This window comes from Zonotrichia albicollis, chromosome 9 (assembly GCF_047830755.1).
Source record: "Zonotrichia albicollis isolate bZonAlb1 chromosome 9, bZonAlb1.hap1, whole genome shotgun sequence".
Taxonomy (NCBI): Eukaryota; Metazoa; Chordata; class Aves; order Passeriformes; family Passerellidae; genus Zonotrichia; species Zonotrichia albicollis.
In genome coordinates this window covers 30072887-30088706 of record NC_133827.1, presented here as the reverse complement: position 1 = coordinate 30088706, position 15820 = coordinate 30072887, and the positions used below count along the sequence as shown (strand labels likewise).

The 15820-nt window shown below is 36.7% G+C and overlaps 2 protein-coding genes across 4 annotated transcripts in view; both read right to left on the bottom strand.

The window, feature by feature from the left end:
• XXYLT1 (xyloside xylosyltransferase 1) overlaps positions 1 to 1256 on the bottom strand; it is a 40776-nt gene extending 39520 nt beyond the window's left edge. The window contains exons 1-2 of the mRNA XM_074547193.1: positions 1197 to 1256; positions 892 to 953 (exon numbers count right to left, since the gene is read on the bottom strand). Coding sequence (XP_074403294.1) covers positions 892 to 933 — 42 coding nt within the window. The 5' untranslated portion in view covers positions 934 to 953; positions 1197 to 1256. The remainder of the gene's footprint in view (positions 1 to 891; positions 954 to 1196) is intronic.
• The window catches only part of ACAP2 (ArfGAP with coiled-coil, ankyrin repeat and PH domains 2), a 60240-nt gene that overhangs the window by 3885 nt on the left and 40535 nt on the right, over positions 1 to 15820 (bottom strand). Inside the window, exons 11-23 of one of the 3 annotated variants that reach the window (XM_074547189.1) lie at positions 13956 to 13976; positions 10847 to 10898; positions 9479 to 9579; positions 8163 to 8268; positions 7524 to 7732; positions 7237 to 7306; positions 5909 to 6003; positions 4434 to 4618; positions 3519 to 3611; positions 2116 to 2303; positions 1681 to 1790; positions 1197 to 1307; positions 892 to 953 (exon numbers count right to left, since the gene is read on the bottom strand). In XM_074547189.1, the coding sequence (XP_074403290.1) occupies positions 892 to 953; positions 1197 to 1307; positions 1681 to 1790; positions 2116 to 2303; positions 3519 to 3611; positions 4434 to 4618; positions 5909 to 6003; positions 7237 to 7306; positions 7524 to 7732; positions 8163 to 8268; positions 9479 to 9579; positions 10847 to 10898; positions 13956 to 13976 (1403 nt within the window). Of the gene's footprint in view, positions 1 to 891; positions 954 to 1196; positions 1308 to 1680; positions 1791 to 2115; positions 2304 to 3518; positions 3612 to 3993; positions 4099 to 4433; positions 4619 to 5908; positions 6004 to 7236; positions 7307 to 7523; positions 7733 to 8162; positions 8269 to 9478; positions 9580 to 10846; positions 10899 to 13955; positions 13977 to 15820 lie in introns of all 3 variants that reach the window. The other 2 variants (XM_074547188.1, XM_074547190.1) reach the window with 2 other exon arrangements.

Sequence of the window (15820 nt, the reverse complement as noted above, 5' to 3'; positions counted from 1 at the left end):
GAAAAATAAGGTTCACCTCTCACTTCTGCCAGGAACAGCAGGGTGTTTTTAGCTGTCTAACTTCATAATCAAGTGTGCCTTCATTATTGGTACCTGCATGATATTAAATTACCTTTCTATGGAAGCAAATATCAGAACACGGTGTAAATTAGGTCTGAGTGCCTGAGAATAAAGTTGCACATATGCATTAAATATAATTTGTTACTTTCCTGCTGGAGTTGGCTCAAGTATCTGCCAGCTTCTACTTGTTTTTTAACCAAACAGAAAGAAACTGTGCATACAAAAATACATACTTAAGAATGACTGCTTTGTTTCTTTTTAGTATCTTAAATAAAAATATTTAAAAATAAAATTTAAGGAAATAATACTTTCCTATTTTTGTCTGGAGGCAGTTTGAAATATTTGATGTACATTTTGTACATTGGTGTGCAAGGGTTTTTTTCTTAAAAAAAGAAAAAGTGGACCATTCCACAGGAAGGAGAACGGTGTCCTGGAATAAGATGAACTCTTCAACAGTCTCTAAGCAAGCTGAGTCAGAAAGCTGCTACTAAATAATGTCAGGTAAATCCTAACATGACACAAATGTCAATGGAACAGCAATAGGAGAAAACTGTGGACAACTACCAGCAAAATAGGGTGTCATGGCTGTAGCATATACACTGCTATAATGATGCTCTTTAAACAGTCTCCTTTTAGGTTCCCTAAGCACTCTGACAACGTCACACCACTGAATTTCAATGAAGCTTTAGAATGTGTTAGTTTATAAAAAACACTATTGTATGAAGCAATCTTAAATTTCCCTCAGACACTAAGAATCTAATTGTAAACTGATAAACTCCTGTATACACTTCTTATACTGCATTTCAGTGTGGTTATTAGAGGAGTATTGACCTGGCTGCCCATAGAGTCCTTCTGATTCACGCATTTCTTCATTCATCCTTGCTAAACGCAACCTGCCGTGCAGAAAACAAAAGGAACAATGTCACCTTTAAAGCACAAAAAAACTATAATGCAAGACCTACAATGCCCTCCTGAATCTCACATCAAAGAGGTCATCTATAGATAGAGTATCCTGATTTTTCTTTTGTTCCCTCCTGTTTTTATGTACAGAAATTTTGACATTTATTTTATTTTTAACTTGAAACAAAATAGCAAAATTTAAGTTATCTAGTCAGAAAACAGAATGTACAACTTACAGTGTTACAATATCTGCATTTGCAGCTTCCACTGCTATACTCAACGGATCTTTCCCATCTTCATCAGTAGCATGCTGGTTTGCTCCTCGTTTTAGGAACAAGCACACTTGTCTGGTTAGAAAAAAAAATATAGAAGAATACTTTTGACAATATTGGAAAAAGCTAATAAAGTGAGATACAATGTATTTAGCTTAAATAATCAAAAGTCTCATATATATCAAAATAGTGCAGTTCATCTAGAACATGTTAACAGACTAGTAAGCAAACCATTTATTTAATCCACATTAGAAAACACGTGTGTTTTGCTAGTGGATGAAAATGCTAAATCAAAATACTATTTCCTCTCTCACAACCAGAACTTAAGAAAAACTCTTATCATCTGAAATAGTATTAAAATATCAGAATATCTGGGGCAATGAAGAAGCTTCCCATGAACAACTATAGTAAAGGATGGCCATGTACAAATGGTGGGGCAGTGAGTTACCCAGTGTGTCCTAGAACTGTGGCATGGTGCAGGGGCCCCCTTCCTTTCATGTCTCGGATGTTCACGTTGGCCCCATTCTGCAGCAAAAATTCACAAGTAACCAATGAACCCTACAGAATGAAAACAAAGAAACAACTCAGCACCAGATCTCTAGAATCAAACCAAACCTCTTCTGCCTTCCCACCATTGAGCCACCCAGCAAAGGAAACTAAAGGGAGTTGCTTCCAACTTTAAACACTACTAGACAGAATTCCAAACAAAACATTAACAGGAAAAAATATTTCAGAAACAACTCTAAAAGAACACTGTAAGCATAACTTCAACATCATATTATCATTCATTAAGGAAGCAAGCAGCTCAAAAAGAACAGTGACACAGAAATATCATTATTTCCCTTGCTCTCCTCCCCCATCAGCAGGGCTGTATACCACATACCCCTCGCACTGCCTGAATGAGTGGTGTTGCTTTGTTTTCTTCCATGTTGACCCAGTTTACTTCAGCTCCATGAGCCAATGCTTCTGCCATGTGAGGAAGATTTTTCTCAAAGGCAGCTTGATACAACTGCAATCCTGGACTAGGCTGCTTGGAGTCACAGAACACTGGAGACTCTTGCTTGTCTCCTTCTGAAAAGAAAAAACAATTGCTTACCCAATTCCTGTTTTAACAAGGTACCTCTTGGAATTCTGATCAAAACATCATTTCTCTGGCAATAGGTAGCTCAGCTTTTGCACAATGCTATGTACTGTTGCCCCATTCTGCCAGGGGAATTCACAGATGCCTTTAGCTCCAGTATTCAGGCACAGTCTCTTCACAGAACTATTACTGCACAGAAAACATTCTCTCCACATTACTGGCACATGTGTATATACTTCAATCTACATATTCCATGTAATTTCTAAAAAATTGTTTAAGGTCTGGAGCGTGTTTTACTGGAAACTGCAAGATATTAATAAAACTCATTTTCTGCAAAGATGTAGTCATACAAATATATCTTTATCTCAAACACCTGAGTGTGAGGCAAATACTGTTCTGACCTAATTTTTGTTAACAACTACCACTGTCATTTACCAATTACTTGCTGTGGCTATAATCTTTTGGACTAAAGCACAGTCTCTTTCTCTTTATCTTAGTAATGGTTATAGGAGGGAAGTCAGGGAGATAAAGATGTTGCTACATAGAAACTTTTGTGAGTTACAGCATCATAAATATTTCTACAACATAATCAAAAAAGATTCAAGCCCCATGCTGCCTGCCTGCAATAACACCTGTGAACTACTAGATTTAAAACATACCTTAAAAGAGCGCTTTCATATAGAAGAATAGCTCTGCTTTATAAAGAAATGTTTTGGAAATTTTGAGAAGCCATACTCAATATATCTGTCAGAACAGCATGCTAAAATTAGCAAATAATTTCATTCATCAACTTATAGAACTTCTGAGTTGAAAGAACGATGTTTAAAGACTTGGTCAATTCCACAAAAATAAGAAACAGAAAAATTAAGCAAGAATGCACAAATAGCACATAAAAGCCTACTATCTGTTACTCAAGAGGAATTCTACCTTGGTGGATTTATTTATTTATAAAAGGATCATGCATTTGGGATCAGACTCATCCGAATGGAAAAAACCATAGTTCTTTGAACCCATTTAGAAGGATTAATTGTCATTTTTGGTAGCAAGCCCAAAAGAAAGATGGCTCAGGCAAATTTTACCTTTGTCAAAAGCATTTCAACCAGGATAGCAGATGTGAATTGTATCACCAACACTGATCATTTTTAGAAAAAGAAACTGCTGCCAAGTGATTAAATTTTCATCTTACAGGGCAAAGCCTAACACACCTGGCTCATACAGACTGTTGGCTGATATGGTAGAGGAAAGGTGTTCTCTGCTGTCATCAGTGCTCGGCTGGATCCCACTGTCACTGCTTCGCACTGTTTCGGGGAGAAATTGCAATTACTATGCAGAGCTGAAGCTACCTGCTCCTCACAGATACCATGATAATAAAGCAAGCTCTTATACTTGGTCCTGAACGTAATTTTAAAAATATGGCTTGTTCTTGTTCAATATTCTTAATGCATCCACAGAAAAATATGAAGTCACATTTTGTAACCATAACATTTACAATAATAATAAAAAATGTCAAAGATAACTAGAAATGAAAAAAATCAGGATAAGTAAAAAAGCTTAAATTATTTCATGAAAATACTAAGCAATGCAGCAGCCTGGAGACAACAGATTGAAGCAGGGAGATGGCCACAACACACAATGGACCACTAGTGCAAACAGTGAACACGCCACAGCTGTAGTACTTACTACTACGGAGTTTTGAAGAGGTATCAAAGTAGGAGAAGAGTGAATCAAGCTCATCAGGACAGAACAGAGACTCCCGCCTCGCCTCGTCGCTACTTACAGCCACCGCTGGGACATGCAGGTTAGCAAAGCACAAAGCAGGCAGTAAGGAAGGGACAGGGCAGGAGAGAACGTTATTGGAAAAACCAAGAGGATGAAAATACCGAGGAGAGAAGGTGGTTAATATGACTCTGAGTTATAAGCAACCCCATTCCAATCCTTCCCCGTGTAAAAAAGCACATCTCTGAAGAAGTAGTTTCCTTCCTACACTCTACACTAGGCTACAACCCATTAAAAAAACAGATTCCATAGTCTCTGCACGAGGCAGAAGTCAATTAATATAAAAATATGTTACCTTAAAAAGAATATGGATAATACAGCTAAGGAGAGAAGTGTGTAAATACCTTTGTGGGATGCTGCACCTTGTTCCCCTGCCAAAAGGGATTTTTCAGGGCCACTGTGCCTTTTCTCTTCCTGACTTGGAGGCAAAACTTTTGTTCCAGGCTCAGGCAGAGGTACTGATGCAGCTTGCTTCTCTACAAACTTTCTTTCCACATATTTTGCTCTGATGTATGCCTCCTTCTCCTGCCTGTCATACACAAAATTCCTGGAGTTAGTAAGCTAAAATTTTAGTATTTTCATGTATTAAAAGAATGTCTACTTTGTACTAAAGTCAGTAACCAAAACTGTAGCTTGGCATTGCACATAAGACACACCCATAGCACATTGTCAGAAAGATGCAAAGCACACCTGTCACTTTCTGGATTCATGATTAAATTTTGCATAAGGCTCAAAAGCAAGTAATTTTGTTAAGTTCACAAACATGTATTTACGTTCAGACAGAGACTTTGGAAAGTGGTATGTGGAAGAAATAAGAATTAGTTACTCTATGTTACCTGTATTAAAGCTTTATACAAGTTTACATTGTTAATAACCTACTAATAAACATTTATTTAGTTTCTTACATAAATACAAATTGCAGCATCTGTTACAGGAACATTAAGATTACACAAGAAAACAATAACAAACCCTAGGTAGGCACAGCCATCAGTTCCATATCACATACTGAAGTATTTTTCCTTGTAACCTGAGGTTATCAGCTTAAAACACAACAGCAGATGGGTGAAGCTGATAAAATGAGCTGTAATTATTGCATTGGAACTGCTGAAAAGCAGTTACCACTAGAAGGAATACCTAGCAAATCTCCTACTTTGTTTATATTATCATCACTGTCTCCAAGTGGCCAACACTTCACAAAATGCAGTTTTCTATACTATAAAACTACTGGGCAGCAAGCAGCACAGAACTGGAAAGGTAGTAAAAAAGCAAGTTTGAAGAGCCTATACAGCAGCACAAAGCATTGGGAATCTACCTTCAAACACGGATTAGCATCAGAGAAATAGAAGACAGCAGCACAAAGATTTGAAGGCTGCTGTAAAGCAGCAGAGCTCATGTACAATGTAGGTAGGAAGATGAGAACATTCTGAGGAACAGGGAACAAAAGTCAAATGGAAGAACAAAGTCACTGTAAACAAAAGGAACAGCCACAGGCTCCTTCCAGGAGCACTCACACACCAAAGATATCTGGCTGAGCTGGTGCCCAGCAGAGAGGAAACAAAATCCACATGTCCACAGTGATGCTCTAGAGCTGTCATGGAAAGGAGGGAGTGAGATCACAAGAAGAACAAATGAACAGCAGAAGCAGAAGGGACCAACAGAAGGAATGCCCAATAAACAGAGAGAGTGAGAAAAGGAGAGATACAGGGAAATGAGTACTTCAAAGGAGTGTAACACAGTTAAGTGGCAGCAGCTTTTACAGGGGAAGGCTAAGGGAAGCAACAATAAAAGGAAGCAACAGGCACTGCTGGTAAAATACTACCTTTGACTTCCAGATTGTGGCTTCTTTACTCCCATTTTTTCCAACTTCGCTTCATATATTCTATTTATAACATCATTTCCCAATTCACACATAAGCTATAAAGCAAAATGAAAAAAACTCAAATATAGTTGCAAAAAGCTTTATCTACCTATTCAGCTGTTTTTAACCTCACTCAGCCTATATTTACAACTCAGTGTTTTCACTGCTAAAAGTACACTAGCAGAAATAAGCATGGGTTTATATGATAATAAAGAAACAATCAATGAATAGAGACCAAATTCTGAGTAAGATAAGAAAAAAATCTAGTCACTCTTAAAGTGCCTGAAAAAACAACCACCAGAATGACACCTGCAGGCCTCATTAACAAATGTGCTTTTCTACCAGCTTTGACAGGAGCTGTTCTTTGCCCATCAGGAAGAGACAATTCAACCAACTGTATTCCACCTTACCCAATGGACCAATCTGATACAACTACAGAAAAGGAACAAAGACAAAAGCCTGCTTACAGGAGAATTTAACCCTACTGATTGCAATGAAAAGATTTCTTGTTTCTAATACCAGGCAGAATATTTAGTTCTGATATTTACATGAATAATAAAAGAGGTACAGCTTCTTTTTTTTTTTTTTTTTTTGAGTGGGCGTGGGGGTTGGTTGGTTGTTTTCTCATGAACATATTGATAAAAAAATTATTTAACCACAAAGTACATTGTCTTTTGATTGTTCAGAATAGAGAAGCAATTCCTAAGTGCCAGAACATCACAGCTAGAAACAAATGTTTGCATGAGTTATCCAGTTGCACACATGCATTCATGCATGAGTTCCTATTTGAGTATTTCATTGTCATATGACTTTTATAACCATGGTTCAAGCTAGAAATTTGGCACACAAAAGCAGCTGCATGAGTATTCTCCTATAGGCCAGAAGCATCTCACTGTTAAGAGCTGACATTCAAATTTTTGAGTATGATCATGCTTTAGGCTGATATATCACTTCCAAAATGTTCAGCCCACTGAAAGACATTATTGGTCTGTAAACAGATTTGCCTTTTTACATGTTGAAAGTATCAGATGAAACCTGCTACCCAGAGTGCACTTGGGAACCTGAAGGTGTTGTAAGCTGTTCTGAATTGCAAGTTTGTAGCATAAATTACTATGGAGTATAAGAAAGTATGAATTAAAATAAACCAACACACAAGTATAAACATTTTCTGCTTAAAACTGCAAGACACACTGGGTACAAATGTGTTTCCTGCATTGGACTTTCTGATGCAGAGGCTTTAGAACAACCATCTAAGTACTGAATAGAAACCTGTTTCAAAAATACTGTACCTTTAGGAGTTCAGGTTCCCATGAATCCAACGTTAAAGATCTTACTTTTGAAAAGTGGACTCCCAAGCTCCTAAACAACATGGGAAAAAACATGAACCTGTAACTACATGTTTTATCTCACCTCAGACAGATTTACCATTAATTTATGCAAATAAAGCAGTTACGTTAATTCTATTTACAAACAAGGGTGTCTAATTTTCTTTCAATATACCTTTGAAGAGGCAAACACCACCCTTGCTAATTAAGGCACTGCACAAATGAAATGCAGCTGTGAGGAGCTCCCCAACCTGTGTATCCCAGAGCACTCGATGCACAGTGTGATTCCCAGGTTGATACTGGCCCAGCGAGGATCTGCCAAACCACAGTCACAGCAGGCAGCATTGCCAGCAATGCACTGCACTCTCTGCAGAGCACTCTCTCCTTTCAGCAGCTTCTCTTTGGTCTCACTCCCAGATTCTAGGCTCCCAGTAGAAGGGGATGATTTCTTTTCCTGTTTCTGAAAGAGAAAAGACACAAACAAACCAATTAAGAGACATGCTAAACTAAAGAAATTGAAGTTCCACAGATACTGACTGTACACTAAAATCCAAGAAAAGTCTCTCCTGCCAAGGCCAAGGCAAGCCACAGAATAAAAAAAAAAAGTTTAGGTTTTTAGAAGACATATAAAACTGAATATAAGAATATCCAATGATTTTTAATCACACTACAGTGAAATCTCAAAAAAACATACAGACCATAGTAACATTAACATGATGAGTCAAAGACAGATCAGATATAATTCACAGCCTTCAGAATTTCATTGCCTTTCCATTGGAAGACAAACAATGGATTGTTTCTTTCCTTCCCTCTCATTAAAAGAGGCTTTGTGCATTTAAAATTTTCAGGATCTAAAGGGAGGTAGTTGTTTGGTGGATTATTAAGCTCACCTCAGATTCATCCCCTTTTTCTCTGTATGCTGTGGCAATACTGGTCTGAACAGCCTTAATCCACGCCTGCCGCAGCTTTTCCGAGTCAGCCTGCAGCATGCAGCTCCTGTGACAAATCACAAAGTGCTCAGAGACAGTGGCCAAGCAGCTGACATCCAACAGCACATTGCTCAGGGGTCTCTTTTTATGGAGCAAGTTTCTTGCTATCACAAGTTTAATAGGCATCATCTAATAAACACATTTATTTTAAGATAACAAAGCAGCTGAGTCTTTGTGAGCTGCAAACTCCTTATTTCAAAATTATTTGCAGGTAATGCTAATATAAGACACAGAAATGATTCTTCCAAAAACACTAACAATGGCTTAGCTTCCTATTCCTTTTCTTATTCCAAAGTTTTCTTTTTTATATCCTCAAATGCATTTTACACCTGTGACACAAGTCACAGGTATCAGTCCTTGAAAACACACTTTCATTCAATGACATCAAGAGAGTAACTTTAAAGATCTATGACAGAATCAACTACTCTGCTCATCAACTGTAAAAGAAACAGGTCATGAAGCATAAAACTGTTCCAACACTTATGGGTTGAAAAAGCACAGGCAAACAAGAGCAAAATGCATGTTATAGTGAACCACAACTGGGCATGCAGACATTAGGATGGACAGCAATCTACTCAAAAGAGAAATCTAAGGAGGAGTAGAAAGTGTAGATAACCTCCAGACCTACAAGCAAGTTGACCTCGTATCAAAAACTTAAATATGGTCACACCTCACAATCACTAATGAGGAATCTATGTCCTGCCCTTGCTGTGGCAGGATGCCAAAATTCCCTAAGTACAGCCAATGCACTGCTGGAGCTGAAAATTAATTTTATTTTTAATTTAGCAGTTTCATTTTTAGTAGTTTCATTTAGTGCATTCTGAAGTATAATTCAACATGACTGAGACAACAGCTTATTTAAGTGCTTCTCTCTCATTGCATCAATCAGAAATGTGGAGAAACTAAGACCTATTTTCTACATTACTAAGCAGCTGACAGTATCAGCTACTACTAAGCCCCAGCAGAGCCCTGCACCACAAGTCATTTATGCAAAAAGCACAAGAATGCATGTTTGTTTTAATGCCAAAAGTAAACTAAATACCAGGGACACTTCTCACAGCATCACTTACTCTCAGCCAAAATTTCAGAGAGCAGAATTTTTCAGATACTTTTCCTGTTTTGATCTATCCCAAGAGAAACATTAATCTTACATTTTAAAACAACTACATGTAATTATTTTTATTTTTAAATAAACATACTGCACTGCTTCTCCTTACTTTGTTGGAGAAACCACCTCAAAACAGAATCGTCTCTCTATGTCTTCACAGTGTTTAACTGTGCAGAGCCGCAAGTCCTCAACAACCACCGTGGGATTATCCTAAGAGACAAAAGTCAACAAGAGAGTCACAGAGAAAAAATAATACAGTTGATAATAAGAGAATAATTCAATCCTGAATTATTAATCACTGAATTCTATTTGCCTGGTTACACTAATTTTTTCCTTCAAAAATAAAATTCGAACTCAGTGGAATTTGGAGATCTACAATCCAATCTACTGAATAATCAGCACCTTAAATTTAAACAACAGTATTTAAACTATAAAGATACTCTAAGAAATACAATTAACTCAGTATTAAATCAGAAAAGTTATATTTAAATCAGCAGTACTTTAAGTGACACATAAAAAAACCCAGAAGCTAAATGCAGCAGTTTTGAAAATTTGATTTAATTCATAAGAATTCCATTCTGAGCTATCACCATTTTAAAGGTGCAGTGAAAAAAAGAGCAATTCACAAACACAGAACGCCCAACCAAACATGCTCAAACAAACTCAACTGCATGTTTTCTTTCCAACCACAGAAATGAAGCTGCTTGATTTGACAGCATCAGATAGCAAGGAACAGCCTCTGATCCCAGTCTGTTTGCAGTGAAGAAGAACTAATTGCCATAAGCTCCTTCTTTTTTCCCCCACCATCTCCATACAGTCTCTGTTTGTTCCCAACCTGAAGAACAGCTACAGCTCCTTGGTGCAAAAGCAGATTCTAGAACAGCAAACAAAGGAGCAGGGGCCCAGAACCTGACTGAAAAGGCTTCTGTGGCTTGGGGCAGAGCTGAACTTGCTGATTTAACACAAAACAGCTGCACTTCCCACCAGCAACAAGGCAGATACTGACTGCTGAACCACTGTGCATTTTCAACACAAAATACATGTATTTAGCAGCCCTGACTGCTTTGTATCAAGCTTTCATGCTTTTTTCCCCCAATTGCTGAATTGGGTGTGTGAATCAGTAAGTAACTGGAGGAGCAAGTTCTGAAAGAGTTAAACACCACTGCTCAGAGAACAGCATGGAATATTTGACTGCCAGCAAGTGAGCACAAGCCTTCTGGGACCAACAGCTTTTAAAGCTCCAACTAGGTTACAAAACCCACAGCAGATAAAGTATGTGCTTACAATCAGTGCACAGGAATCTCAGAATCTGTCAGTGTAGCTATTAGACTCATTTTACAAAGGGAGAAACTAATTTAGAAGAAAGCAGTAGGTTGTTGAAAATCACACAGGATCTTCACATCAGCAGTTTCCCCAATCAATCAGGAAAATCATCACCCAAACCCCAAACTATCCCAAGCCAGTTTTCAACTCCTACCTTAAATTTCTTCTGGTACACAAGTTGGTTATTTTGTATTGAGAACCAGCGCCTATTCAAATGAAGAGACATCCAGAGAATACATAACTGATTTTACAGTGCTTATGTGACTGACATGTGCTAACATACAGTCTACAAAGAGACTGCATGAAAGAATTCAGGAAAGTAATACTGCAGTCAATTTTGGCAAATATTTCATGACAATAATGAAAAAAGGGAAAGCAGAGACAAAACAGAAAAGAAAGCAAGGTTCAAATAATTTGAGTCATAAACAAACACATTCATGTTATGACAACATTAGTTAAGCTATTACACAAAACACTTTCATTTTAAAGAACATTTCCTTCTGCATTTTAGCAGCAAGTTATGATTTCAAGTAGTTGTTTGATAACACAAATTCAGATAGTTTGAATAACATAAATACTTAAACCCATGTAAACTAATCCTGAAATATTTCTGAGAGTAGAATTAACTTACTAAAGCACAAAAAATGCTTTGGTGTTGCTATCTCATGCAGGTTTAATATCTATCTACATTGGGCATGTCTGAAATAAAAACAGTGCATATAAAAACTAAAAAAAAAAAAATCCAATGAAAACCTTTTAAGTAGGATCCTAAATTAAGCCTCAGCTTTGAAGAAAAATAAAATAAATCAAATAAAAGCTTTAATGAAAGCATCCTGTAAAATCCAAAAGATAATATAATGCTTAAAAACTCCTCTGAACTGTATCCTTCCTTGTCAAACTCACTGTTCACACAGGATACATCTCAGAGAATGGAAAAATCACTCACACTTTGGGGAAAAAACCCCTCAGATCTCGAACAAAGTTTTATCAGACCACTGAATGAAAAAAAAAATAACCCAGTAGACATAATCATGCCTTTCTAGCTCTTCTGGGATGCACAAAATAAAAGCAAGCCAATAACCACAATTTCATTTTCACTGACAAAAATGAAGGGAATGTACAAGACAATTCAGTGAAATTTACACTATACTTTGTTAAGGCTTTTAATGCAAACCTGTGTTTACCACAGCATCATTCCTCAATCATCTCCAATATTCCACCTTGACCACACATCACTTTCTCCTGCACTACCAGGTAGTTTGAATGGTAACAGTACACAAAATATTGTGTTGGAACAGATCTTGTTATTCCCCACAGGCTGTTGAGCATCAAGCTACAGTTTACTACAATTAGTAACAAGAGGGCCCCATGTATTTATTCAACCACCACAAGCCATTCCTGGAAAGAAGTGCACAAAGATGGTTAAGAAAATTAATATATACAAAAAATGTTAGATCCCAAACAGAAAATCTAGTATTTGTTAGAAAGGTTAGTGTTTCATAGACAGATGAGATTCTACCTTTTAACAATCTTTTCAAATGTTGTGCAGATATATTTAATTTAAAAAGCAACAACAGGATCTCTTGTCATTCTTGATTTTTTAAATTTATTAACAGCAGTAGTTTTGGTCACTGCAATTGAAAAGGGATCATCTTTACTATCTATTTACAGATGCAGTAAGTGTGCCCCAAATATAAGGTAGGTTATTACTAATATTCATATAGGAAACTTAACAAAAAAGCAGACTTGAAAAGGAAATAAACTCATGTCATTTTTCATGTGCTTTTTGTGAACATAACACAAAAGAGAACAACATGAGAAGCAGTGCCTAAGTGATAAAGGGAGTGGTAAAGGGGAAAAAAAGCAGCCTTGCCCCAAGACAACGAGCAATGGAGCAAATCCCTAGTAAGAGCCCTAGGAAGTGCAATTAACTTAATTAATGCAATGCTTCATTTGTTCTACACCTAAATATTTCATGAGTTACTCTAGTAAACAAGCTCTAATCTCATCAGTTGGATATAAGTGAACACACAAATTGTTACACAAATTTGTGCCATCTTTAAAACCTAGACTAGAAGTTTTGAAAGTTCCTTTTTTTTTCCCTAGTAGAGAAATTAAATCTGTTAAAAAAAATCAGTCCAGCCACAAAGGGTGCAGGTTTTGGTGCTTTTCTAAAATAAATTTTTACTGAATGAGATCAACAATTTACAGTTTTGGATAACTTGTAAGTAGATGTCAGAGTTAATACATTTAAATTTTTTTCTAACAAGATGAAAGTGTCAGACTGCCCTCCAAGTGTCAGCACCACAGCAGTTTTATTCAGGCCAAGAACTTGGAGTTATTCCTCATTAACCAAATACCATCAACAAACTCTTCACTTTATTGTAGCAAACAGACTGCTGGGGATCTACACCAGCATCAGCCAGAACTTCTGAGGTACAATCTCTGTGCTGAAGGTGCTGCTAAAGGGCAACCCACATCTATCAGGTTCTAAGAATAATTTAAAATCTTCAGGCATCATGTGTGCAATAAGTACTGATTATTACCAAGGTTTCCTTAAATGTGTTATTCTGTCAAAAGCAAGAGAGAAGCATGGTGAAGGAGAGAACATTCTTTGGAATGTTAAAGTAGTTTACACTGTCTCATTTTGTAGTGGTTAAATACAGTTGTTCCTGTTTAAAAACGGAATGTTTTCCACCATGTACACCTACACAATTCAAAATTGTATTTATTAAATAGGAAACAATGAAAAATCTTTAGAAAAAATCCTAATTTCTGAGAACTGAGAGTAATACTCAAAAAAAATCAAATTTGAGTTTTACTTAAAACAATGAATTGTGATTTATAATTCTCAGAAACAGTTTTCTCCTCTAGTTGCTAGCAGCACATAATTAAAACAGAGTAATTAATAATGCACAACATTTAAAAGTACATGTCTATTCCCAATGCAGTTGATAAGAAAAAAAATCTCATCAACTTCAATTGGAAAAAGGCAAGACATTGATCATGTATGCTCAGAAGTTTGAGTGCAGAAACTTGGCTTTAATTCCTTTTTTAGCTAAAAACCAACTCAATCTTTCTGAATCTTTTAAAGGAATTGAGCAGCAGGTATACTGGCATCCCAGGCAGAATCCTTCTGTTATTTTCTTAGACTGAGTCACTTATACATCCATTGCAAGTAATCAAATTAAATGCAGGGTTAATGAAGAGCTTTTTGCGTGCCAAGGAAACATTGGGAAGGTATAAAAGAAGCTGGTTGGTACCTGATGTGATCTGGCTTTTTCCTGTCATGTGAAAAAATGGGGTAGGATTAAAACATAAGGGAAAGGAGGAAAAGGGATGAAAAATGCAAAATGAGCAAAATAAGAAAAGAATTAGCATGATCTGAAAATACAGCAGAATTAAAAAGGAAAACATCTATTGCACCTAATCTAAAACCTATTTGGAACATACTAGTGGTCTGACAAATGCTTTTCTCCCTACACACATTTATTCTTTCTTTATGATATGAACTTATTTTTCATTTGAATTTCTGGGAACTAAAAGAGCTGTCCAGCTACTGCTCCGTAATAAATGCACCTGACCCTTGTTCCTGATGCCTTAAGAAAACTGGTGTACAGTTTTCTTATAACTGGTGTATCATTTACCAACAGACAGACACACATTCTAAACACAGATGTCCATACCTGTTATTCTAAGACTCTGCAGTACAAGGATATAATTTTGATTCCACTGAACTGCATTATCTGAAATACTTGTGTGCATTATGTTCTTTTAGTCACAACAAAAAGAGATTACAAAAGCTCCATCTCTTTCAAAACACAGTGACACTGAATTGCAAATATCTCGGCGTTTACTTTGCAGCCTGCTCAAACACATATTTGTTTCTAAAGCCAGTGTCACACAGAACTGTCCCAAGAACAGGAAACTTGATGCAAAAGCCCAAATAATTAAAGTCTTGAGACGCTGAAACACGAGCTGCCAGGTGCTGCAGGAAGAAATTTCATTATGCTAGCAAGACATTAGTTTGGACAGGAAACAAATTTTCATTCACCACAACAGATTTGCCCCCCTTCAAAGGCTGTATTATACAGTTTTGGTTTTTTTTCTCCCCCAGCAACCAGACTTTTCCCAGGGTAATACCACTATGGGGTCCATGGATTCACTGACCAACACATGCACAGAGAAACATCACATTTCTCTCACTTGTCAGCTGGAATCATTCTGCTGTGTCAAACTCACACAAAACCTATCATACCCTCATCTCTTATGCTTTCAATGCTGGCAAGTATCTGCTAATAGTGGCCATTAGGAAGGGTTTTGGTGCCTTTAATTCACTCTTGATGGAGTTCTTAAAAAGGTCTAGAACCAACATAAGAGCAACTGAGACTAAGGAGGGTAAAAGAGAAGCCTCCAATTTTAATCCATATTAATACTGAGAGAGCATTTAGCAGTCAGCAAGGAAGAGCAGTGCTGTCACCTTTGGCTCAGGACAGCAGGAAATTCCAGTATTTCTAGGCAAATTCCTCTAGTTTTGTTTCAGTGGTTGATTTTCCACCCACCTTCCCTAAAGACGAGGATACAATAAAGGAGCAAACTGCTAATCTGTAAGAACACTAAAAGTATCTTGTCTGTCTTGACTTCAGCTCAGAATTCCCTAAAATAAAACACATAATGCTCTAAATGTTTCCTCCTTTGATATTTTGTAAAATTTTACACACAAAACAGTTTAATGCAATGAAAAAAATCCTTTCTTGTACTTTAACTAGTGACTGGAAAAACCCTACAATCTCTAGTATATGATAAACTTCAATCAGTACAATTCCCCACAGCTGAAACTGTAACACTACACAACTAAAACTTTCCATCACAGGAAACACGCAGTGATCGCTTCTGTGCCTACAGTGTAGCAAGCAATTACAAATGTATTCAGAAATAACAAAAATACTCCTTTATTTTTATTAAAACATAGCAAAAATGGGGGACTAGATTCAGAAATTAAAAACTGTCTTCATTAAGGTCTTAAATGTATATTTTATGTATGATAGAAGTAGTTTAATAGCAATTAGCAATGGTTTGTGAACATGTGGAATACAAAATTTAAATGATTGATTAAATTTCAGAACTT